At 39.4% G+C, this 24,619-nt stretch overlaps 1 protein-coding gene across 4 annotated transcripts; it reads right to left on the bottom strand.

Annotated features, from left to right (window-relative positions):
• Positions 1–45: 45 nt before the first annotated feature.
• Positions 46–24,388, bottom strand: LOC145902123 (uncharacterized). 4 transcript variants are annotated; one of them, XM_082989988.1, is made up of 29 exons: positions 24,200–24,388; positions 23,942–24,036; positions 23,741–23,836; positions 23,319–23,403; positions 22,897–22,956; positions 22,522–22,544; positions 22,085–22,165; positions 21,622–21,687; positions 21,232–21,289; positions 16,230–16,316; positions 12,679–12,924; positions 12,308–12,449; positions 11,949–12,085; positions 11,745–11,879; positions 11,254–11,478; positions 10,373–10,532; positions 9,681–9,858; positions 9,113–9,283; positions 8,525–8,666; positions 8,209–8,388; positions 7,180–7,857; positions 6,758–6,907; positions 6,444–6,563; positions 5,963–6,039; positions 5,723–5,871; positions 4,811–5,168; positions 3,210–4,151; positions 2,778–2,927; positions 46–1,353 (listed from the first exon to the last, which is right to left on the bottom strand). In XM_082989988.1, exons 1-29 carry the CDS (start codon positions 24,263–24,265, stop codon positions 1,038–1,040), a joined length of 5,373 nt encoding a protein of 1,790 aa, XP_082846114.1. In that variant the 5' UTR covers positions 24,266–24,388; the 3' UTR covers positions 46–1,037. The 4 variants fall into 4 exon arrangements, with proteins under 4 accessions (XP_082846114.1, XP_082846116.1, XP_082846115.1 ...); XM_082989990.1 differs by having other exon boundaries at positions 4,811–4,919; XM_082989989.1 differs by lacking the exon at positions 2,778–2,927.
• Positions 24,389–24,619: the final 231 nt, after the last annotated feature.

Below are 24,619 nucleotides of genomic sequence, written 5' to 3'. Positions count from 1 at the left end.
TTGGCTCTTCTGCATAATTATTAGGATTCTGTGAAAACCAGCAACTCAAAGTTTCGTATAAATTTTATTACAAATATTTGTTCACACGAGTAAGCGCCGATCAAGGTCTTTGTTGCGTTATTTTTGCAAATTGCGTCCCGAAACGCAGTCAATTGCAAGCACAGGCACAAACACATGTCCCGTAACGCGTTCAATACGCCTTTCGCGTGGCAACACGTATTGTTTATTAAACATATATAAGGGAGTACAAATAAATACGGGGACGATAAACATGTGCGGGGCCGCAATCAACAAACGAGAGAAAAAAGAAAAAGGAAACGGGAGAAGTTGATTACAACCGAAAATAAAAATTCCGACGAGAGAAAAAAGAAGAACAAGTAAATGACGTCATCTTTGTTTATTGCATTTCGGAATAAGAAAAACAACTGTTTGAAAACAAGCATTCTGGGAACTTGAAAATTAGATCTAATTTTTTTTCATTATGACGCCTAAAAAAGGCGACAATCTTTTGATTAAAGTCATTCAATGGCACCATGTATGTTATACAGTGGGTGCGACAGGATGAAGTCACCAAGCTTAAACGTATGTGAGCGTTTCAAACATAAAAAAAAAACTTAACTATGCGTGGTTTATAATTTTCCACTGTTTAAATAACTCGTGGTGGAAAAAAGTGAGCGACGACCGAACCTGACGAAAAGGAAAAAAAACGAATCTTTAATTTTCATTCAAATAAAAACAAATAATTTCATTTCATGAAAGACTTCGAGAAAATACGTCACGAAGGGGAAGTCCCAAAGACAAATTTTCGCTTGCCACGAACTTTGGCAATTTTTTTTCCGATTTCATGAACTTAGGGCACGCAGAAGTCTTAGTTTAAACGTCTTGATTTTGGCAAACCAACTATTATCAAAAATGCGTCGCTTGGCTCGATCTTGGCTATTTTTCTCGCCTTCCACTGCATCCCTTTCACTTTGAACTCTGATTTTTCTTCTCACGCAAAACTCAAAGGGCGCATGATCCCCTTTGTGACGTCACAATCAAACCAAAGTACCGGCTTGGTTGTCGTGATTGTCATTCCACAATAAGTCCTCAGCGGACGCCGAAAACTGGTGACGCTGTCTCTGTCTTCCCCGTTCGTATAATTCCGCTTCAGTGCGATAGCGCCACCCATTGTCCCGATTGGCGCTTTCGAGCGTGTGGAATTGGTGGTTGGAGGGAGCGTATTGGCTGTAATATTCATTTTGCAAGTGGGTGTGGTGGGGGTGTGGCAGGGTTTCGGAGGCGTAAGTTGACTGGTGGGTTATCGGCATAGGAACGCCGTTCGCTCCAATCTTCCAGGCTTCCGATTTGGATCTGTTCGAGACAAAATAATTTAGTATTTTATGTTTCTATGGCTACCGCACATCCGAGCACGATTGCGTCGTTGAAAAAAATCACAAAATATATCTTGTCTTTCTGGCAATAATCAAACCTTAATTTTATCCAACCGTTGGCTTAATAGACAACACTCATAAAGTAAATTATGCCTGAAAACAATGGTAGCAAAAAATAAACAGATTCAAACGACTTAATTGAAAATATTATTGTTACAAACGTTTTAGTTCCAACAGCAACAAAACTACAATAAAAACAACACAAGATTACTCGTCTTTCCATGTAACAGAAAGATCTAATATAGTTACTACACACAAACCAAACATACTTGATTATTTTACGTGTTACAGTCCTACACAATACATGCGTATCTGTCCCTTATATACCGCCACGTCATTGGATGGTCAGCCAATCACGGCTCAGAAAGCATGTCACATGATTGCAATAAAATAGCCACATGTTAATGGTGCAAAGCCGTGCATGATGGGTGAGATAAGTCATATGTGAGAATTTACCACGCATATTTTGTTGGTGTTTCGTACAAAATAGGTTGGGTTATTTGATAAGTGCTGAAAAGTTCAGCGGCACGAATACAAATATTTCCATGGGTGTTTGGTTGAGGTTTCGTATTAAAGTTCGCGTAGTTCAGTGTTTCCCAAGTAACAGCAAATGACATAACAGAGAAAATACCAAAACAACCGAAAAACGACGATGGCATGGACCAACTATTTGAATATTCTTCATCAAATCTCAGTTTTTATCGAGCTTTGTTGGCGGACGCATGGTTTTTCAATGTACATCATGTGCGACATTTGACACAACATTATGCATTGTTTCTGCAAAAGTAAGTTTGACAGCTACCAGATCTTTGTACGACATTCAATGAATGTTGCTATTCGCATTCTTGATGAAAATACAAAAACATGCGTCAGTATCTACACATATACGGGCCGTTCCATACCGTTATTGTCCAGATAGTGGAGACTTGACGCAGCTTTCATAAATAACAACAGTTTGTCAAGATATCAGGGATATCTCCATACGCTATGGTGTAATTTTACGAACAAACTATTTGAAATAATAGGTTCTTGCAACAAGGTGTGTCATAAGAGAGAGTAAATCGTGGGTACAGAGTTGCTATCAAAGCAGATATCGTGTGTGATTCGTGTTTCAGTATATTATCTCACACTGAACACTTTGGAAAGCATGAAGAGGAGATTGACCAACCGTTTTTGAAGTAGAGGTTAAAATCATATTAGTTAATTCACAGAAGCGTCCTTCTTTGAAATTCACCTTTTTCAATCGACAGGCATAATTATTGAAGCGGCGAGGTTACTAATGGTCAAACACGGCGGGGTTATTTTGGGTCAAGCACCACAGCAGCATCAGTGTCTCGGATATACCTGTGATGGGAAGAAAGCCTGGCGGGTATAATTGGGCCCGGAAAAGGGCTCCGACGGGGTGAAAAGGTACTTTTTCGGGGACTGCCAGTGGGTGTGGTTGGGGCTGAGGCAGGGTTAGGATCTTGTAAGTAACGACCGATGAACGAATTTCTGGTTTACAAATGAAACGTCGTTTCTGGGGCTCAGGTAAATTCGCCATTAGCTTCACAATAATAACGAAGAAGTCGGGACCAATTTTGTGTTTATAAAAAAATTTAAAGTTAAAACGTCATTGTGTTTCATATGTGGGTGGCAATTGTTGAGTAGAACTTTTCAACAAACATGGAATTGTGATGCAAATATCGCACCACAAAACTATCCTGAGGAAATGTCGGTGTTCGTTTGCTTCCAAAAGGTTAAATCTTTCATGCATGTTAGCAGAGGTTTTTTTACCTGCGCGTTTTCTTTTCCCGAGAACTAGTAGCGCTGGCGACATCTAGTGTGAGATGAGCTCGCGCAGGAGTTCCGCTTGAGGGCGGAGGTTTGCGGCGCGATTTGGAAGCACGGGGTAAAGTCCCCGACGCGAAAACAGCCCCGGGGGGCGAGGGAGTTCCCCAGCGCGGTGAATCGACATGTTTTGGAGAAGTCCGGACTGGACTGTATTTAGAGCTTGCTGGAGGTTGCTTCAAAGTATGAATCTCGTTGCTGTTAACGTCCTTGCCTCGGTTCGGTATTTGTGTCTGTGATGAACGTTTCGTGGGCTTGGAAAGTGTCGCTTTGGTTGCGGTGGTTGCGGTGGTTGCGGGTTTATTAGTTTCGGCCGCCTTGCGTGAGCGACTAAGGGCTCTTTTGACACGAGGTGGCGGCATTGGGGCATCGCTGTCCTGATGGCGAGACTTCTGGCGACCACGTGACCGTTCCTCGTCTCTGATTGGTCGTTGATTTGTTCGGTCAATATCTATCGAGCCGAGTGGGACCAACGTTGGTTTTATTCGATTCTTAAAGCTGGGCGTGTGTACGATGATTGTCGGCGTTTTCGTCACTTTTACGTCATCGCTGACGTCACGCGACGAACTTAAAAGATCGTCAGCACTCTTATGTCGATGTGTGGACTTAAGTGTTCCAGTGTCCCCGCCACCACCGTCAGAGAAAGAATCGTCCTCCAAATCCGAATCATCATCTGAAGAGTCGCCGAAGAAAGTTTGACCCCCCTGCATCTTTTGCAAGGGGGTGTTTGGGGCGCTTTTGGCCACAGTAAATGCGCTTACAGCGTGGCCCTCCGGACTCATTGTTAGCTGCTGAATGACCACCGTGTCCTTGTCAGGATCCGAAGACTTGTCTGGTGTTTCGGTTCCTCTAAACAGACCCGGGTTGCCACGTTTAGGATCCTTGAATCTGTTGAGCAGTCACACGGTTTGTGGCCTCTCATCACCCGTTCAATATTTCCAGTTAAAATGCATGCGGGTTACGGAATCGAAACCGAAAGATTGAAGAAGCAAAGTTCATGCGACAGAAAAGTTGTTGGAAGAGGAGAGAGAGAGACCGACAAGTTAAACTCCATGCCAAGATAATTCACCCTTCATTTAAACCCAGAGGGAATGGGAAACTGGGATGTATTTATTTCAAGACGAACCATGTTAAAAAGGTGTGTTTGTTTGCCAAATGTAGCCTGTAAGTAGGTATCGATCCGTTAGAAGCCACAAAGGTACCAACATCACTGCACTGTAAAACCAGCACCACGCCATGCATGTTAAAACGTTTGTTTTGAAGCTTACTGGCATATTATTGGAAAGAAAGGTCAGACATTGTTGCATTCATTACATCAGTTAATCTTCTAATTTTTAAGCGTGCTTCATCCTTCAACTTTTAGTGTATGACAGCATTCAGGAAGTACAGTTTTTGACACTCGTGAAAGTGCTTGCAAGGATAGGACTTTAATTGTGAGCTTTGTCATGTAAATCCACCACAAGCAAATTTTCATGCTTATTTATGATTCAGGGTTTCCAGATTCACCCACGTTCGCAATTCATTGAATACGAGATAAAATATCTTACCCCGAATCCTTGGCTTGCTGCGTGGTCTGGGGCGCGTTGCTAGGCAACAACCTCGCGTCGTCTGAATGCCAGCGCTGTGTTGTCGGTCTGGAGGAAGCTTCGGCAGGAACTGCGGACAATCCGTACATAACACTTCTTCCTCGCTGCTGGGGTAATCCCCCTACGTCACTTCCCTGCCCGCTCACGTGATTTCGCACGTGATCCACCGGGTCACCGGCGTCGTGGTGCAAGTAGTGACGTAACAGCTGACGTTGTTTGGCGTCATGCGGTTGGTTAGAACGGGCGTGCGATTGGACGGTGTTATAGTAGGTACGTTGTTGTTGGTGTTGGTGATGGACGTCGGGTGCAGTTACTGGGACTTAATAATGAATAATTATTGGTGTTAACTTGATGCAGGTGTTATTGAATGCTTGGTTATTATACACACAGAATACAAGTTAACGCCATGCTGTAACACTTTTTATCACAACACACGATTAAATTTATGGCAATGAGTTCTTGGCCAAGTCCAAAACGGAAAGCTACCATTTTACTGAAAATAATATCAACACAAACAAAAACAATTATTATTGGCAATAAACCAATGTACAACCCAACAGTTAACAGAATAATGATAGTTGTTACCAATGACAACACGTTCTCATGCAATGTTATACATTCTATGTCCGTGTATTCAAGTCATGCACACTCTTAACAAACACAAACTGTGTTAAGTGTTGATGGGAAAACTATGGTTAACAATAAGCTCGCTTCAATTCGATTAAGCGTTCCTTATATTTTTGCCTACAAACATTTTAGCTATAGGGAAAATACAATTTACAAAAGAATTTAATTGCGGAGTATTGAACAGTTTAAATAAAATGGTGACATGTTGCTTAGCAACGGTACGTAAAAATAATGCATGGTATTTACCCGACTTCTGATGTTGAAGTCTCGGTTGACGCTGAGTTTGGTAAGGCAAAAGAGATGGTTCCTGTTTAGGTGGTTTCCCTGCGTGATTGGGTGGAGACTTGTGTTGGAAAATGTTGGCACGCGAATTAACGGAGTCGGTCTGGGACGCTCTGCAAACACCACGACCGGTAATCAAACATTTTACCGAACCGGTAGTAGAACTACCAGGAGTAGCACAGAACCAAATATAAACAAGCTTACATTGATCCTTGTACAGAGGGAGTCCTTCCACCTGATAAAAGCTGCTTCTGATAATCAGCCCATGTGTGCTCAGAGTTCTGAAAGTTATCAACAAGTTATTAATAATTACACAGGACCAAGGGTAGGATGGTTCAGCATGAAGAGTTCAGCGCAGATAATATTTAAAGAATTAGACAAAATGCCAGCAGAGAACATTGAAAATAAACATTAGCACAATCACAGTTCACATTATTAACTACTAAGTACACGGTCATAGTTGGACATGAAAGTTTAAATTTTTAAACAAATGTTCCTCGATGACGAATTAGGCTTGGATGACTTTAGACTAGAAGTGATAATTTAAGCTAAAATAAACAATCGCGATATCCTGGTATTTCAATTCTATAATTATATTCTACATCAGATGTTTTGTTCATCTGTCGGGTACATCATGACGTCACGACATTCTACGGTTAACACACGAACATATTTTGTGAAATACCGAGTGCGGAAGTTTGGTTCGTTCAGCCAGTTCATCGACTCCCAGGTCGCCGTGGAAGGATGTGGAGGTCGATGGATGCTTTTTCGTGGCAATGTGATCTTGGAGAATACGTCGAATGTCCTGTGAAGTTGTATAATATTACACAATTTAAGTTAAAGAATATCAAGGTAGATGTAACAGTTTGTTTTGCAAACGCACAAAAAAGGTAAAAGAAACGTGGAATGTAACGATTTTTTTCGTGGCGACAGACCTGAATACAATACAGAACCAATTACTCAAAATTTATAGGATACACTTTGTTGTTGGACACTTACCTCTTTCTTGCTTTGGGCACTGGCACTTTCACACACACTAGCCCGACTGCTGTACTCGAACAGTGATGGAACCCATCCCATACCGATATCCTGGTATACAGCGTTGTTGAAGTAATCTCTGTGGCTGCTAGACATCGCCGGCTCCTGGTTCTGGTGGAATTCATAAACTTTACGTCAAACGTTGTTACAAGATTCTGATTAGATACTTTTACATTCCTCTGTCAGATATTACTTCTTCACAAAATAACGTATGTTATACCTTTTACTTCCACCTAAATTACAGACTGCAATATTATTTTAAGTGAGTTGCATATTGTAAAGGCTCACACTTACACATAATATTATTATCCAACAACAAATCTGCATCTCCTCACAATTTTATGCAATCACAAAATTCGACACAAGTTATAAGAGTACCATACCTCATTATACGGGTCATATCCCTGCGGGTTCATTTCACCACGGTAAACTACATATCCCTGGTAACCAGCTTTCGTATATTGTTCGGGATAAACTGGCGGTCCGTTCCTACCGAACCCTGCAGGTGGTTTTTGAACCTGGTGGTGAACGGTAGTGGGACCGGAAAGCTGTCGGTTCAAGACAGGCCGCAGGTTTTGATTCCCGGTTGCCTGCGTCCAGGCAGGATTCACAGGAGCTGATAGAGATAACTGGCCAGAACTCCGCGTTAAATACTGCATTCTAATGTCCAGGTTCGTTCCAAATAAAGTCGGCTGGAGGTCTTTCCCGTCTTGACCTTGCTGTGCTGACCTTGAAACTTCGGGAGAAAGTCTCGCAGCTTGAGGAACGTTGTATGCGTCATATTGGCGAGGTTCAACACCTTGGGATTTCGGTTGAGCGCTTTTATCATAGGAAGGCTTCTTTCTTATGTTGGGACGATGAGGAGCGGATGTTGGTTTGTTCGTGGACTCGGTGAAGCTGGAACTCCGTTTTCGGAAACGATCGGGATCTGGAGGATGGAGGGATGACTCCTCGATCTTTGGAAGACGCGATTCTTTGTCTTTGGTCACGTCTTGCTCGGTGGGACTCGATACAATGGGGGTACTCTTAGTTGAGAGCTCCGATAAAGCTGTGTCGCTCACCTGTGGCATTAAGAGAACATAACATTTACATATCTGTAATGGAGGATTGTTTTCCATTTTCCTACAATCCAGTCGGCCGTTTCGTTATGCTCAACTTAAACAACATGAAATGCAGAAAAAAGTTTCCATTACCCCAACATCCAGAGTTTAAGATGTGATTAAATGATAAAAAGACAAAAAATATCAGTGTTACATGGACAGCGATGGACAGAACGTCAAAGACTCTCAGTTTTAAGGGAAAATAGTTTATGGCAAAATATCACTAAATGTCAATGCAACTTCAGTAGAGTTTACAGGCTTCGCAATTGCATGAAACAATTTCTCTAAAATTAACTTTATAAGAAAACAAACCTCTCTTCTCAATTTCACCATGCTGAATGGGTCGGATATGTTTTCAGTTGAAGCCGACACCCTTGAGTTATGATTGTTCTGGTTGCTGTTGGCACTCAAACGACCGTCGAAATCAACGAAGTGAGATGACAAGTCCACTTTCTGGGGTAGAGATGGGTCCAGGGGTTGAGTCAACTTGATCTAAACACAAATACTCTTTAATATTTTTATTTTAAATATTGTTTTTTCATAAAGACTATTTTACTTTATGAAAACCAATTCACCAATGGTTCATTGTGCCACCAGCAATAAATGTTGGACTTTTTGCACATTGTACCTTGCTCCCAGTTAAGCTGTGAGATGGGGATATATCTCTGTAGTGTTCTGGTGATCTGGCGTCTTCACTGAATCGACTTGCAGTTGAAGTTGTTTCAATGCTGTCCAGTGACGATTCGTTCCAATCTTTTTTCGAACGCGATCTGCAATAGAACACACTTGACAAACACAAATCAACGTTCGCTACCTAGCTGGATCTAGCTGGATCGGCCACATATTCCCGCCGGAAGCGAGATCAGAAAAATCAAGCTCCCAGTTAGGTTTGAACTCACAACCCTGGGCTAACCAGGTGCAATGCTCTACCAACAGAGCTGCAGGAGCTCATCGGTTTAACGGGGTATATTGTGGCCAAGGTACACTGGTGCACAAGCGCGCAACTTGCCAGGCAAACTTTATATATACACAAGGGATCTCTGCCACTATATCTGACAAGCTTCCACAAATCACTACAAACACACAGTTTTTTTACTGCTTTGTTACAAACTTTGCACAAACGTGTGGATGTAAATATAAAATATTCCATGTTTATATCAAAAATATAAAAAGGAGCACAAGTACTACTGAGAAAAAAATAAAAAAATTTGCTTACTTCGTTGGATAATCCCATCTCATCCAGTTTCTCTGCTGAGGTTTCTGAAGAACTTTCGTCTCCTCAGGAACAATTTTGGCTGGGGAAGGCAGTAGTTGATGACGATGGGGATGCAAGTGGAGATTTTTACTCTTTTCCGTTCGTTCGAATGATGGTGGAGGAGTGATGGACCTAAACATGATTTTGTGTAAGATTTTTTTATTCAAATCAGTGATTCTTAACCATTGGTCACAACCTCCTTTTACAAAAACATCAACTCTGGTGATCTTGTGCATGAGTGTGAAAAAGGTTTATTAGAGTATGTTATGCACCAAAAAGCATAACATACACTACAGATTTGACTGATACATTTGATGGTTCAGATTTACTTTCAATACTGACTTTCATACACGAACATCATAACTGCGGTATACCTGATAAAGTCTCGCCGCATGGCAGACAAAACGTCGAATAAATACAGCACATATATTTTATGCCAGAAGAGCAGTACATTTTAAATTGCAATATGCCTGGCAGCAACAGGAATTTCAAAAAAGCATCATATTTCTTATAATTTAATGTGAATTACCTTTTCATTGCAAGAACCTCATTGATATCGACATCAGCAGGGGAGCGATTCCTCCTGGAAACCATGGCTGAATTTGGATGTGGAGGGACATGATGTTGATTAAGAATAGCTGGAGTGCTGTGGGTTGAAAGTGCATCACCACCACTACTTAATGAAACATCATCATCCAAAAGGAGGCCTTTAAAATAAAGGAAAACTGTTTTAAGACATACATATATATATATATTGTGCAAAAGGAGCCATAACAATCTGCAGACATGGTGGTTCATCCTTGTTGTTTGGTACCTAGTTGGGCACCCAACGGATCGACGTTAACTGAAAGGTTCCATGTGGAAATCTGTGTGCCCGCTAGTGTAAAAGCTAGCACAGTGCCACAGTCAACAGCTGCACTGATGAGACAAACAGTGTGCACACCTGTCTGCAGCTCTCAATATTTCTTGTTTATTTTAGAAAAAGTTGTTTTTAGCATTTAATACGTAACATATGATGGAAGAGGGAAAGTATGCAATGACTGAACAGCATCTGCACCACATTTAATAAATATTACAATTAAAGATCATCACAGGAGTTAATTTTAGAGAGAAGATATCTGTTAAGGTTCATAACACCATAGTATTTGGACAAACACTTTTTACCTGAACAATCCTAGGTAGAGACATTAGAAGTAATTGAAATAATGCTGTGGGAGTTACCTTCAGACAAGGAACTTCTTTCAGATTCAGTCCCATCTCGGAAGCTTCCTACTCCGTCCTCAAATATCATATCAGTGGAGTCATCGATGAGCATGGATGCACGATCTGATGGCTTCTGACCACATTTCTTCCTCAACACATTGATCCGATTTTCAACCTCCTGGAAAATGTATCATTTGAGTTGTGTCACCAGAGCAAAACTAAAAATTTTGATATTTTTTTTTTGTTAAATTGTAAATTAACATGATTTCTTGGGTGCAACATATCTGGAGTTAATGACATTAAAAAAAAGCCAAAGCTAGGATGCTGTTGATCATATTATTAGTAGACATTTCGAACTGATGATGAACCCAGTAAGATTTTGAAATGTCTACTAATAATATGATCAACAGCATCCTAGCTTTGGCTTTCCTTTTTAAAAACCAGGTTTCTTTTTCGCACTCACAAAATTAAATGCAATTATGGATAATTCAGTAGTTTCAGATCACCTGCATGTTACAGCACAAAACTAATATTGTGCTGAATTCTGCAATGACAGTTTAATAATGCCCCCTGGCACTATTACTTTAGGCACCTTATATTGTGGATAAAAATCACTTTGCAGCTCATATCAAGTTTTAATTTAAGTGCCATTTTGACAGGATAAAATTGATTGTGGTATTTAATAGATATAGAAAACTGCATTGCATTAAATTTAATTTGAATCAAATTATTCAGTCTGTATATTTCTAACAAAGAATCGAAAACAAATTTATGTAGGATCACATATATATAACACAATACCTACATAGTTTGATTTCAAAAGCTGTGAATAAATCTTCAAGATTAGTCCATTTTTAAATTCAACATACAGTGAAGAAACAACTTGTGAGTTGACAGACCTGTAATTTTTCACAAGATTTTTTGTACGAGGTTTGTCTTTTGTTCCGGATTCTTCCCTTCGCTGTTCGGTCGTAAGCAAGCTTTTTGGCAGCACTCGCTATCTGGGTAAGAATTTCAAACTCTGTTTCAAGTTGACTGAGCTCATCGGATGCATCGGCTGTCTCAGAACCAAAACCAGAAGATGAGGATGATGCAGCTGTTACAGTGCTTGGGTAATCCTTTTCCTGAAATTGATAATTAATCATAAATTATCTAACTATCTGAATTCAACACAGCCCATCTAAACCAATTACATTTCATTAATTTTGAAACATATATACCACTTTTTTTCAAAATTTTATCAGAAACAATGAGAAAAAAATGCATGATTATTTTGCAAAATTTTTTGTTATTGAAGAGAAATAGTGGTTGCTGAGGGAGTGTTTGTGCACTAAATTCTAGTTGTCATGTAACAAGAGTGTGAGATGTTTGCAGCATCATAGTGACTTACTAAGTTGTTCCTAGAGTTGACTTTGTTTCGTAATTTCACTTTAAATTCGGCGCCAACCCGCTTCTTGATTTTTGGTCGTTTTTCATCGAGGTCCATGTACTTGACATACTCTGGAGCCAACTTTCCCGTTATTTCCTGGAAAAAAGGAAATTTATTTGAAAATCGACTGACACGAAGGCACAGGAGATGTGTAAGTCAACCTACCGCTTCTTTCAGGCACCATAACTTTAGCTCCTGTACTTTGTCATACAACTGGTCTTCAAGTTTCGTTTTCCTAGATTTGAGAGCATCAGACATTTCCTGTTTGGCCGCTCGTACTTCTGGGGTTTCATCTTTGCTTCCTGATGTAAACAGGAATGATTTGTTGACTAATATATGGGCTTGTTGTGCAACAAAAACTTCCAGGATTTAGAACACAAACTTTTACTTTAATTTACAACCAAATGCAAAAACCAAAGTTAACATTGTATGTGTTACTGCGCCAGCAAAAAATCTGTTATTAATTATCAATTCACGATAAACTTTAATTGTCCACTTTCTTTTACAGCTAGGGATTTAATTACCTTTTTTCACAGTGATATCGAGGTCTTTTATTTGTTTTCTCGTCATGCCTGGTGTTTCTTTGAGTGGAGTAATCAAGCTTTGACTGTTGCTTGTTAAATCGTTGCTGAGATTTGTTAAGTTGTTAGCAGCAGTAAGCTTGGTCTGTCAAGCACATCAAGTAAAATTTAGGAAATTTTTTTTTTTTACCACACGCCTTCAATGCATAGAACTTTGAGTAAAAACAAAACAAACCAGTTTCTGAATATAAATAAATTTACCAGAAGACATTATTAGCAAGGATATTTGCGTTTTAAGTTTTACGATTGCCAAAATAGTTTTGTTGTTGGTAATGATATGTCAAAACCAAACAGAAATACAACTCAACAATCACCTTGCTTTGCTTTCTGTCTAGGTAGTAATGATGTTGGGATATGGACATACTCCAAATAGTCTTGATAAGAGTTGGAGATCCATACCATGCATGAACTTTAATCTCTGAGCTGGATTTTCGTGAATTTTCTGTTGACAAATGGTCTCTTGATCCCACACTGTTGATTCTTGGTTGACGATCATTAACCTCAATTGAGAATTTCTTCTCCCGAAAGTAAAGGTTTTCTAAGTGCCGCCAATGGAATGTCTGCGTGCAAACAATAGCCTTTAGGTCATAGATGTAAAAAATAAGTACCAAATGCAGACATAATTTGGTAAGAAAGTGAACAGGAGTTTAAACAGCATGAATCAGCATCACAAACAATGTAAATATGGTATAGATATGTTGGGAATAACAACCTCGAAAAACACAATTTATTTTTTTCAGGGACATTGGACCATACTGGCATCTTTTACCCATAAATGCAAGTCAGACTTGTCAGAAATTACAAAGGTGTCAGTATATTTAACACTTGTTTCCACTAAAATTACTGCCTTAAATATATATAAAAGCTTGAAAATTGTATAATCACACAACTGGTAATTAAACCAACTGGTTAAAAACATAAAAACCACACAAAATAAACTTTTTCAAATACATTCACTCTGTAAACCAAAAGACACGGCTGGTGTTTCCAACCCCACGCACACAGCGCAAAACATATGAGCGACCTACTTAACCCACTTGGAAGCGGTTACAAGGCATCGTAAGACAGAGAGCTTTGTCACAAAATAAAGGGTCCTGAATCACTGCGTTCTACGATTACGTCAGGAACCCCTGGTTGGATCGAACGCACGACGAAGCTGCCAATTATATCGGACTGACGAATTCTTTTCAATCAACTGATTTATTTCGCGGGTCAGTATTCGTTATTGTAATACAAATTTGCTAAATAGAACCTAATGACATCTAAAAACCATCTACGAAATATGTAATGTTATCGGCATTGAGACAAGTTGCATCAGAACGGTGTTATTTTCTGTGATTTCCTCACGATTCACAGTTAAACTTATAGTTTTACGTCGCAAAGAGGGCAGTAATCAATCTGGGACGGACTTGTTACAACTTCAAACAAACCATTCAGTCAAGTATGTCGCAAACAAAGGTTTTGGAACATTGAATTTCAGACATTACTTCAATAACACACAGATCTTCCGCGAAAATCAGATCAGTGTATTTGCGTGGTTCGCATTCAATCTGTTGTCACACACATCACGCGTGAACCACAATCGCAGAGCAAACCAAGCTTAAGGCGAGGTCGTCGGAATGTTGTGACGCGGATATCTGGAGAATGCACGGGTCTGCTGTCTAGGTCTGCTAAGTTTAATCCAGGCTATGACCTGCTAGCTGCTTCTGCGCTGTGTAGAGTAGTTATAAACATTTTCTGAAGTAATACTAACACACGCTGCGAATTTTGCTAAAATAGACCTTACTAAGTTAAGGCATACACCTGTGGTTTATTACAAAGTTAGTCACGTGTTTGGTACATGATTCACCAGGATTACCAAATGAGAAACGGACATACAACAACTTAGACCAACTAAATTTCGCAAGCAAGAACCAACCGTAAACTCATGCTTTTGAACATCTCGCTTAGACCTGTTAGATAAATACGGGTAAGTTAGAAATGCTACTGTGCCTCGTGAATACAATATAAAAAAATAGCAGTCCAGGCAACATTTCATATTTATGACGACCTATCAAACTAAGTCACGTGATTAGGAACGTGAAATCAAACGTATTCATATTAACATGCAAATAAGTATAAGAGCACTGTGCATATTCTACCATCCCTCATTGTTCATAAAGTTCACGCCACAGCACTTGCAAATACCGCGGTATTTAGAAACGCTAGGTAACTGTCAGCTACAGTTTGCATGCAGCAATTAAATGGCTCTGATACTGCTTTATTTCTCAAACTTTAGTTGCTACTAATTACATAAAAATACAGTTAACTTGGTCATCAATTCCAGTACAACAAGCATACATCAGCTGCCATGTCATGCTCTAAGCACTGAACCAATGCGAACGTGATATTCATGAGACTCCGGTCGTAATCTGATTAAAACTATAAGACGATATCCCGACAAGCGAATCCGACGACTTACCATGGATAAATTGTTATCAAACAGCAATGTGGCTGCTATCGGTCCATGAAGATCTGACGAACCCTATGTTGAATTGGGTTGCCAAGCCTTTTATGGGGTGTGTCGTGTAAAAATCTTTTTGGTAGATTAGTTTTCAATGGAGGACAACGGATTGAAAAGTACGACTTGACACGGTATGTGGGTTTATGTTTGCTCAGTTTCTCATTATTTCTCACCATGTTAAAGCCAAATATTTTCCGAAGGTTTGATCTACTGTATTTTACATTTGAATTCCAGAAATAAGCGGCTAAATACGACCGAAAGTAGCCTGACGTTCCTTGACAGTAAGCAAGTTATATCTGATATTGACCAAAAACTTTCTGACCAAACAAAATGCGAAGTTAAACTAGGCTCCCTGGTGCGCAGTTTTGTCCGGACATAGAGGGGTTCTTGTTGTGTTTATACTTCCTATTAAATGACAGGAAAGATGATGAAAGCGATTTTGCATACTTTCGAGGGTATTTACTGCGTGTCACAGGCATACGTTGAAGAACTTCCCTAATCTACTCATTTAACAGAGAGTTTTCGTTCTGCGCACCCTCCCTTATTTCAAAAGCAAAAACGATGAAAAACAGTTAATCCTATTGACTGAAACAAAATGTACACAATAGCCCATTGAAGCAATGAAGAGCTCACAATACTTAAACATGAACAACAATTCCCACACAGTTTCAAACTACTTCAACCTAACTGTTTGAAACTAAATTTTGATCTAAATTTAATTGAAAAACTCCAGCAATTACAGATAGAACACGACTCCTTCACTGTACGTTCGTGTCGGAGAAACATAATAGCTCTCTGCACACTAATCATTATATCAGACCGCCATAGGTCATCGATTTTGTGGCAATCAATGACCCACAAAACGGACTAAATTCGCTAACTTATGACCACGATTGTGCCCGTCATTGTCCGTAAGAAACGCTTTAGGTCGCGATCTGGTCTCTGGACAATTGCGGGAAACACGTCGAGTGGCGTTCCAAGACCTGGCTCTACAACATCAAGCTCCTTCAATTTGGGGTATTTAAAGACGGCTTATTGGAGCGAAAGTTCTGTGGCCAACAACAGGTTTCTGTAAACCGTGTTGACCTCGGAATAAATTCGAATTCACACAGTGAGTGACTTTGACACAAAAACAACTTTTACACAAATTTCATGCGCAATTTGATTGTTGAACAGCGCTTTACAATAAAGATTATGTTTGTGCAATTGATATTAAACTCCCGGGATTGTTTTGATCAACTAATTTTTGTAGCTGTAGTTGTGTTTTAACTATGAGTTTAATTAATGTGTTTGTGTGGCATTGAATATTGTAGCCATGGTCGTACATGATCAACGAATACACAACAAAACGAAAGCGCTTACCTTTGTTGCCAGTCGTCGGTCGGTGATGTGAAATTGCTGTATTCCCTTACAACTCAACCCTAACCACCATGGAACACCAGACTTGTCCTGAACAAAACAAAATAAAGATATATGAAATACTTAAAACCATAACAGCAAACTAATAATAAAAACTTGCTCTAAAACTGTATAACATGCCACTTTACTCTAGGCTGCTTTACACAAATGTAAGAGTGTGATTTTACTGAGGTTCCTTTTCTCAAACAAAGACAAAAATTGGCAGCAATCAATCGTATGTTAATTGGGATGAGTGCCAACAAACCACAAAGGCGACTGATTGCCTTTTAATGCCTTGCGATCATAAAAAACTCTTAACAAAAGAAAGTCTACTTAAAAGCCATGAAAATTCTAGGATATTGTCCGTCAAACAAACTTTCAGCACTATTTGCAAAGTCTAGCAAGTAAATATCCCTTCCATACATAAAATCAAGGTTCTTCTAAAGCCAAAACGTAAGACACATACATGGAATTATCTTCCAGCAGTTTACACCGTGTCCATTACGTTTTCTTTACACTGAAGTCGATAATCCGTCTACAAAGTATCATAAGGTCTCAAATGTATTCGTACATTCGTATTGTTACACAATCTGTGGCTGTCATGAAACCCGAATTCCTAAACCGAATGAGAAATGATTTGGACACACAAAAATCTGTCCAAGCAGTTGTGTGTACCCGCCCACCTTAGTCCACACACTGCAGTCAAACACCTCTGCGCTTTGTTGGCACAAAAACAACTGAACACACAACACCCAGCCCTCGATTCGTTCGATGTTCTCACTTCGTTATCGCAACCTATGGCTTGTTGCCTCAATGAACCCTGCTCATGTCACTATGCAAGAATCAGTATCTCGTCAGTACGACTGGAAAGTCTTGTGACTTTATGACGTTGGAGGGTATACGGTATAGTTGCTGTGTATTAAGACGTTTTGCCGATGGATTCGAGCACAGGCGTTTGGTTAATGTTTGACTTCTGTGAAGATGCGATGTGGAAATGGTCTGACTTTGTTTGCACAGTACGCGAATTAAGTGCCCAGCAGTAAATCTCCCGATGTATGGTGTTTTCCGTACCTTTCACAACTTCGTGTATGCTTCAGGTTTTGTGGAAAATTTAACGGGATAAATAAAATTTTGTATTTTTTGAACTTTCGATCGGACTTTGAGTCGTGCCCAGTAATATAATAGGCACTTTAACAGCCCGTGAACTTTATATTCGAAAATTTCTCCCATTTTAGTCGAGTTACTTCAACTGAGCGCACCTCCGCAGCTATCCAACGAACTAAACCTGGCAATAATCAGTACCCTTTAGTGGCACAGATGAAAGGGGACCTTTTTATTGTATGCCCAACCGACAGCTGTTGAAGATGACATCAGAAATCGGGCTGTCATGACTTGTGACCCTTTTACCCTCGTTGTCGCCAATACAGGAAACATTTGGGCCTTATCGTAAGTCTCGATTGGTCGAATAGGAAATTGTTGGGCGCGACAAGTCAACAGATCGCGTAAAACTACCATCTAGCATCAATATTCTGACGTTGCTTCTTCCCCTTAACATTTTAGTCATAACCTCAGTCGAGACTACAGAATAGCTGTGCAACCAAACAAATGTTTAATATTAAATCTTATTTCAAACTCAAAATACCGCTGCCACTTTCACTTTAACGCTAACACAGGTAAAACAACGGTAGTACAAAACTATTTCATTTGACACCCACACATATCTGGCCCGCATCACAATTCAGAAGGCCGACAAACCACGTAATCCATACATCATAATTCCTATACATAATCTTTCAAAAAATCTACAAAAACACTTTTTCAATTTTAGCAATTCTGCTTAAAACTCCGGTTTTGAACATGTCGTTCCTGCACTCCGCATATCGCTAAATACAGGATGCCCGTCTAGCTATTTGCGTGCCCTCAAGCTAGTCTCAGCAAAGGCTACAAGGAAAATTACCGCACCTTTATGAGAGGATGACAGTGGCCGTTGATGCGGAACGGGTTGCGGTCACGCGTGACTTCATGCACTTTACCTCAAAGCGCGGCAAATTCTTCGCCAGGCTCTGACGCGTTTTTAGGAGAAACAAGGCGATTTTTCAAACGTAAATTTCGGAAATACCTTTCCCAATACGCAGTCATTTAAACATGGCTCATAATGTGAATGCTTACTGACGTGTTTATGCACAATCTCTTCACAACTGAAGTTTTTAAATCCATGCAGCATTTTTATGTTCACACAGTTTTCATCAAATACGTTTTGAGTAACAGTCGGAACAGTTGTAGATTTTTCCGCTTTTAGTACACAGCCTCAGCGCACTTGCTAGATTTTACACATGGAGACTGCCATAAATCAAACAATAAATAAACTTGTCCTCAAAAGCTCAAGCGGGTTCGAGGAATGTGCGTTGTTTGAACAGCTTTAACCTCATGCGGGTGAATGAAATACCACTGCACAAATCCCCAATCGACTTCATGCTTGCACCAGAACTATTGCTAACTTCACCTTGTCCCTGTACTACTAGGTTTTCCTCACAACACATTGCTTTACCACGTAAAGAGTCACTTTGCAAGTGAAATCAGCACCTTTGTTCGTTGGTGTATAGTGCGAGGTTATGAGCTTGAAAGTTACTACTGGTCACGATGTCGTCATTACTAACATCATAACAGTCTGAAGCTGTCAACAAAGGCTGGTAGTACAGCAGCAGCCGCACCAAATACAGCCAATTATCAACATCTATTCAAAGCAATTGAACGATGGCATTCTCGTCTGCATTAACAATTACGGTGAAAGTTAGATCGCCGTTGGTCATTCAATTTCTACTAAATTGGTTTCCCGTAAGGCTGTAATTATCAACAAAAGCACTGGTGTCTGGGTAGGTGCGGCTCTAGCATGACAAGATTGCTTGATGGAATCTTATTCCCTAAGAAATAGTGCTTTCTGCAAATGACAAACTGTCCTATGTGTTAGCTCTCCGTTTGAATACACTTTAATGGTACCTTTGCCTTTCGTTTTGGGCATCACAAGAACAGGCATATCGTAATTGACATCCCCAAATCACCTGCAATAATCTATTGCCACGCCCCTTCATAACGCAGCACTAACACAACTGCCTTTGCAAGAGACAAAGAAACTGCTGAGCACGGTTGGGAACGAAGTGCAGTTTTCTGCTAGTTAACATTCGTCGTATTGTCGGTCATAGAGTTTCCCCCTTGTTTCTCCGAAACCTGATATACAAACAACAGCAGCGAACAATGCCGTAGAAATAGCTTCCTCAAATGCGACCTGAAAAGAGTGTTTCGCCATGTTGGTGTGCTTTGTTCTTACAATCAAGCCTCGAGAATTAAACAAGAAAAACAAAATGTTCGGTTTCAAACAAGGCCACCCAGAAGCGATGACACAAAAAATGCTTTCACGAAAAAACGCTTTTAGTTGATCACGATTTTCTGTGCATTATTCTCTTTTTAGTAGCTCCGACAACATTGGGCTTATTCAGCTTCTTAATTTGTCCCTTCCCAAAGTTTTTAACCAAATGGCGCCATGTTATGGTTACCAACAGTAACTTGCCACCATATGTTATTGACCCATACCAGATAAGAAAACTATGAGCCACAAACACTACCACACAACGACCGACTTGAGTTTGGTGTTGGAAATGCCTGTAGCAGGGAACAACCTGACATTTTACAACGAATCAAAGTGTACTTGCTGGTCTTCAAGTTGCAACATTTTCCACAAGACACGACAATTTCTGATATATCAAGCTTAATCACAAGATGCAAAGGATTATACATACAAATAAAGCATAGCCCGCTGCAACTTGCACAACATCAACCCTGGCCGCCGCTGCGCTCCATCGAACCCGCACGATATCGCAAAAAAGGCCACAGGCGGCTGGAGCCATTCAGCGCAGTCACAGAAAAAGGAAAACGAACAAAGCTGTCCAGTTACGACGAAAGGAAACTGGCGACAAGTCTGCTGCTATTACGGAAGCTGTCTATTGTTTAAGACAACCAGGTAGTTGTTATGTTTCCCCCTTGGATGTTTTGAGGGTTTTCCAAACATTATTTCCCCCTTTTGTTTCATAATGCGTTTTAATAATATTACTAAACACAGTGCAAACTATAAACCCAGTTGTTTAAGTAGGATTTTCCTAATTATTATTAATAATCCTGAGTTGTCTCTCTGTTTAAAGTTTCTACGATATATATATTTCGAAGAAATTAAACTCTCATTTGAGATTTTACTACTGTGCCATTATGTTGTACATGGCGTGCAATGATACATACAGGGCCACTATTTTGACATATTAGGTCTAATCATTGCAGCTTTGTTAGTGTGATATACTAGTGATATGGCCAGCTGATATAACCAAATGAAGACTAACACATTTTTACAGCGGACCAACAGTGGCCCTGCCTGTAGCGCATTTAAAACATGTCCATATTGCTTGTATATAGTGTTGGTGTAGGATGAATACCAAAATCGTTAGTGCATATTGAATCGTTAATCTTGCGTTGAAGTTGGCTGTGGAAACCACTACTGTTGTTGAGAAACAAGTATTCGAATATCTGGGATTAACGCATTAAGTAATCTCACAGCCGCAAACATTGACTTTTGCCAAATACAGCGCCGGGATTCGAACCCCTGCTATCGTGTACAAGAATTTCGACCAGGTTTGCTACTTGGTATATTAGTCGTGCGCCCTGGCCGAAAGTCACACAATTGGAACGAGGTTACAACACTCATAGCGCCCACTACCGGCACAGAAATACCGTTCGAGTAGCTCTTTTAACGGCACACTGTACTGTGATCTTTTCTATTGACACATTCTTTCCAGTTGTGTACCATTGTAATTATCATACAACAAAAATCTGACGATCGATATTAAATGTTATTTTATGACGTCTACGCAATGCTTGGATTCTCTCAACCATTTACATACACATCGAGATAATACTGACGTACCTTCACTTTATAGTAATGGATTCCATAGGCAGGCAGTGTTTCAACAAGCGTCATGTAACTAAAAACCAAATGCAAGTTGTTGTTACTGGCGGGAACCACGCAATGGTCGAATTATAATAATAAACTCCTCTCAATGTAGGTTTCGCCTCTTCCGGTTCTTCAGGCCATTGTTAGGGTGACGGTTATATTCGTCAATAATTAAAATACACGTCACATAATAAACAATATGCAAATGTGCACTTTAATGAACAAAAGCAGCCAAAAAGAAACTAGCAAGGGCGGAACAGAATGAGTTGTGGTGAAATTATGTTAATTATTTACTAGGTTTAGGTCGGACACTGAATGGAATTTTTCGTCAAAGGTTTAATTTAAACAACAATACATCCTCACCTTATGATTGCCTTTCCCTTCGAGAAGCCGCGCAACTCTTTGTACATTTCAATAACAGAGGATTCACTAAAAAACAAACCATATCAAGTCATTATTCAAGGAAATTCGAACCCCACATAGGAGTTGATTAGATAGCATGTGTTAAGTAGACGGAAAAACTATAAATACGAGCTTTACACACAAGTTCCGGTAGTTTTCGAAACATTCTAATTAAGATAGCATCGTCTCAGTCAATTAAGGAAGGGCAATGTGAGATATTGGAATCGAATCTTCTTTTTTAGTAAGTGATTATAGGTTCAGGTGGAGTTTAGAATGTGCAATGATGAATGTCTTTTAACGACAAACCGGTTTGGCAAAGTGTTTTAATCGTTTTTCAGCATCCATTATATAATCAGAGTCAACACACTGAACCCATGTAACTCACAAGAGGCACAACAAAGTATTTCGCAAATAATAATCTCACCAGTGTTGTCTGGAAAGCTCGCGGAATAATCGGCTAGGAAAAAGAGGAAACTTCGTCATTTGGCAGCGCGCAGTATCGTCACTAAACAAAAGGAATCACAATTATTTTATTGTTAGTGCTTTGAACGTTTGTATATGGGACTGAGGTGAGAAATTTTTTAATCAATAATTGCTGTTTAATTCATTTACATAATACGTAGACGGTGCATAGCAACTTCTCAGGGGTTGATATATTTGTACAGTTAAGTTAGGTGAACCTGCAGGTATTTGTAATTCAGAACGCCTGTGACACTAAAGGCATGTCTCAGCTTTTTTAGGGAAGTTCCATCATTACCATATAACAGCAGGAACTGTATTATTTCATAATGGTCATAAGATTAGTCAGTATGTTAGCAATATATTAACTCTAAAAATATTGGCAAAAATCAATGTACTTACTCAACATAGTCCCCACATATCGCCTGTAAACACAAAAAGAGTTGTAAATGTAAAACCAACAACAGCACATGAAGTTATGAGGGAAAAAAACAATTTTTAAAAATCAAAATCAAATCTTTTTAAATTTCAAATCCATTCAAAATGTTTCCAAGCTGCAAAATGGTTAATGATGAAGTACTGTAAGATAGAGTGTGTTCCAAGTTTGAATCATTTTAAGTTTTTTGGTTAAGCGTGCACAGGCTGTTGCCAAATCAAAACAGTACTAAAATAGCTGGTGGGGTTTAAGTGGAGGCTCCGAAGAGCAAACAATAGATGGTATCATTTACTCTGACTGTGGACGTCAGTGAAACTACAACAATGGGATCCCACACTTGCCTGCAATATATGGGAGGCGAGTCGAAATGCGGTCTTGCTGTCTTCGATTTCCAATTGGCCCTGGAAAGAATAGGTAATGATTTTTTGATAAGAAATGGCTTCCACCACAAAAGCACTTTTAGTGGATGATTTACATTCAAACCAGGGTTTGGGGGTAATATGGACTTTTATGGCTTGCAGACATTGAAATATGGTTGACAAGGCATATTTCAGCATTGATTATAACAGTTGCTTACTACAAACAGCCAAATTCTTTGGAATGGAACGGTCATACATCAGACAAACTTTTAAAAACAATTGTATATACAGCCAACGTAATGACATACAATATTATTAAACAGTTTTATTGTGATTGTTGCATTACATCTACACACATTACATATCAGAAGGTTTCAACAATGCAAGGAAACAATATTGATCACCTTATATACAAGTGACTTTACATAAAGGAAAAACAGCTCAACTGTCCTGCTTTGCTTTAGATAGGAGATGCTTTCCACATAAAATCTGATAAAGCAAAAGATTTTTCAAACTTAGCAAATCACGACATGGGCATGGTAAGGATGGCATCTAGTGCTTAGACATTTCCTCATTAATGATTTATCCAATTTAAACAAGCATCCTTTCCAAATTGAATACATGCATTGTGTTTTATGTTAAGTGGACTGAAAACCTCTATGCTCTGGGGCAATGTGACAAATTAGGGAAGCACTTTTGTGAATTGAATAAATAGCCCAATTTTTTTATGTGCTGCAATCTGCATGGACCTTGTGCCAAAAGTTTGTTGGCAAAATGGCAACTAACACTACTTCTTCTGTGTACAATTTAAACAGGTTTGACTCACTTGACCGCAAACAAGAGGTCGATGACCTTTCCACTCTTTCTGGCAATGTCATGTTCCAAAACTTTCTTTTCATCCTGGAGCCAGGCATAGTAACCACTAAAACCAAAAACAAAAGTCATCAGAACTATTTCTACAGACATTAGGAAAAACTTATTGAACAACATCAAAGATGCATTAGTCTGAAACATGCTTTTAGCTTACCCTTCATGCTTGTAGGCGATGCCAAAGTACTCCCTTTCCTTGAGCTTAAAGTGTGAGGCTACAATCTCCAGCAGGTCTTTGCCAAGAAGTTTTGACTACAAACAGGGAACAAAATGTACATGTTCAATAATTGTTTTTACAACAAATCTGTGAGATATTCAAGTTTGCAACACATGTGCATTCCAGTTTATTAGTACTTTAATAAATAACAAAAAAAGCCTCAAAAGCAACAAATCCAAGTGTTTGGTAATAACGCACCTGTAGGTTCAGCTCAAGTTTCCGTTCATTTGGCAAATATACACTACATTTCCGTCCATCACTCATGATTCAGTTGGCTTTTGTCTGCGTCGATGTACACAGTAATCCAACACCTTGTGGGGTTTCTCCTCACAGCACATGTTACTTGTTTACATTTTAACCAATGTCACACTTAGTTTGGTTTGTGTTAATGCTGAGAAAAAAGTGTACTGTGTTTATATGATGGAAACATATTTTTAACTCGAATATAGGCCTACCTGAACTACACAAGTACATGTCTGTTTTGGATAAAAAAAACATACCTTTGATGAATTTCAAATACTTTTTCATAAGTCAAAATTAGAATGATCACAACATAAACCTTACCTTTTCAAGAAACACAAACTCTGGTTATTGTCTGACAATAACACAAAACCAACA

Source organism: Ascidia mentula, chromosome 5, assembly GCF_947561715.1.
Source record: "Ascidia mentula chromosome 5, kaAscMent1.1, whole genome shotgun sequence".
Taxonomy (NCBI): Eukaryota; Metazoa; Chordata; class Ascidiacea; order Phlebobranchia; family Ascidiidae; genus Ascidia; species Ascidia mentula.
Note: the sequence above shows the minus strand (reverse complement) of the source record. Positions and strands in the feature narration are given on the sequence as shown.